Below are 1,905 nucleotides of genomic sequence, written 5' to 3' on the forward strand. Positions count from 1 at the left end.
TACTACATTTTGTTATATTTGATCTGTTTTTGGTTTATATTTTACTGTGTCAGATATTGTTCTGTTTTAATGTATAAAATCTGTAAATAATAAAAACTCACCTGTTCCAGACTGCAGACCTCTGCTGACTGCCTCTAGTGTTTATGATGCTATGTGTTGATTTTGTGTTGTGTGTCTTTGGTGTTTTAAAAGGTTGCTTTAAATGAAAAGAATTATTATTATTATTGATTATAGAAGTTAAGTGACTGAAGCCAGATTCTGTATCTGGGCTGTAACCATGACGATTCTCTGGTGTGGTTATTATTTGTGTTCGTGTATATTTTCTTATTAGTGTTTCCAAGCGGGTTCAGTTTTCTATGCTGTGTTTTTCTGATGTTTATTGGGATTATTCTTCATGTTCACACTCTGTCCTCATGCCCCCCCCCCCACCAAAGGCTTTCTTCTACTTTCACTGTTTGGTTTTATAAATTTCTACCAGATGAAATGGAAGCAGGCAGGATCAGATGCTCGTCTTTATTCAAACAGGAAAATCAGAGTCAGAAACAGAAACCAGAAGATCTAAGAGACAGAAATATGATATAATGGATTATTATATTATTATTATTATTACCAGAACAATATGAGTGATTGTTTCCTTTCACTGAGCTCAGGAAGGAGGAGGAGCTTCTCTACTTAAAACACAAGAATACTGAGAAGCATTTATTTTCCTCATTGACGTTCTTCTGGATGACCGTGGCATTGGGTTTAACCAGAGGAACTTCAGCTAAGCCCACCAGAGTGACCAAAGAGATGGCTTCTTTTCCAGACTCTTTTTTGAACCAAAGAAACACATTGGCTCCGCCCTTATCCAGGTTGATTCTCACTAGCTGATAATATTGCTTCCCCAGGTTGTTAACCTCTTCCTGATTAGTGAAAATCTGCAGATCTTTGATAAAGTCCTCGTTCTCAATGGTCTCTCTGTACCAGATGAAGACTGGCGTCACGCCAGAGCCTCTGTTGGTGTTTTCGTCAATTCGGATGTAACCTTGACCGAACAACTCGGCATCGAAATCAAAGTTATCAGTTGCGGTGACATCACAGATATAGGGTTGTTTTGACCTCTTCATCCACAGGTGGTACGGAGTTCCTCCAGCCATGTTCAGGTTGAAGGCGGACCTCTCCCAGCAGGGCAATTTAAACTTTTCAGCATCAGCTTTTAGGTCAGGGGAGATCCAAAGGTCTTCGATTGGAATATCATACTTGGTGGTACCTTGGAAGTACCACACGTAGACGATGCATGGACGAGGACCACCACAAGAACCTATGAAGACCTTCTGGTAGTTTTGAGCTATTAGACCTTTTTCCATTCCCTCTGTGAAGGAAAACTGGATCCTGGTGATCGGTTTGCTGTCGGTGTGTTTCATTTTGTGACTGTACCAAAGGTAGGTTCCGTCTGGTTTATTTTCTGGATTTAGATTAACAGGAATTTTGGTATAGCCCTTGTGTTCTAGCTCCTTCTCCTCCTTCTTGTTAGTTGAAACTGCGATATCAAAAATCTCCTTCACCATCTTTAGTTCCTGCATCAAAGAAAACATACATTCAATAAAAATGTCTGACTGCAGGTTAAACCAAGCGTCTGGCTGCAGAAAAAAAAAGAAACATAATGTATTTTAGAATACTTATTACGAACTACAAATTGGAGCCTGTATCATTTACTAAAGTAATAAATATATTCTTATAAGTGGGGAATTAAAAGTATGGATATTTTGATGTGAGAACCCCTTATAAGGATGTAGTATAAGAGGAGGCATCAATATCTCAGTGTTGATCCACACATCATTAACTAAAAATATATTACTAACAAAGTGAGGACGGAAGAACTTAGGCGGACATGAAATGGTGGAAACTTACGGGTCGGTGGAGATG

At 39.0% G+C, this 1,905-nt stretch overlaps 1 protein-coding gene across 1 annotated transcript; it reads right to left on the minus strand.

The window, feature by feature from the left end:
- Positions 1-508: 508 nt before the first annotated feature.
- On the minus strand, positions 509-1,899 carry LOC107105138. The gene is made up of 2 exons (XM_015405258.1): positions 1,891-1,899; positions 509-1,556 (listed from the first exon to the last, which is right to left on the minus strand). The coding sequence occupies exon 2, from the start codon at positions 1,545-1,547 to the stop codon at positions 669-671; it is 879 nt and encodes a 292-aa protein (XP_015260744.1). The 5' UTR covers positions 1,548-1,556; positions 1,891-1,899; the 3' UTR covers positions 509-668.
- Positions 1,900-1,905: the final 6 nt, after the last annotated feature.

The sequence above is a fragment of the Cyprinodon variegatus genome, unplaced genomic scaffold (genome assembly GCF_000732505.1).
Source record: "Cyprinodon variegatus isolate N-32 unplaced genomic scaffold, C_variegatus-1.0 Scaffold2090, whole genome shotgun sequence".
Taxonomy (NCBI): domain Eukaryota; kingdom Metazoa; phylum Chordata; class Actinopteri; order Cyprinodontiformes; family Cyprinodontidae; genus Cyprinodon; species Cyprinodon variegatus.

Excerpts from the sequence above, each read along its gene's own strand:
- LOC107105138 (XM_015405258.1), bottom strand. The coding sequence starts at position 1,547 with ATGGTGAAGGAGATTTTTGATATCGCAGTTTCAACTAACAAGAAGGAG.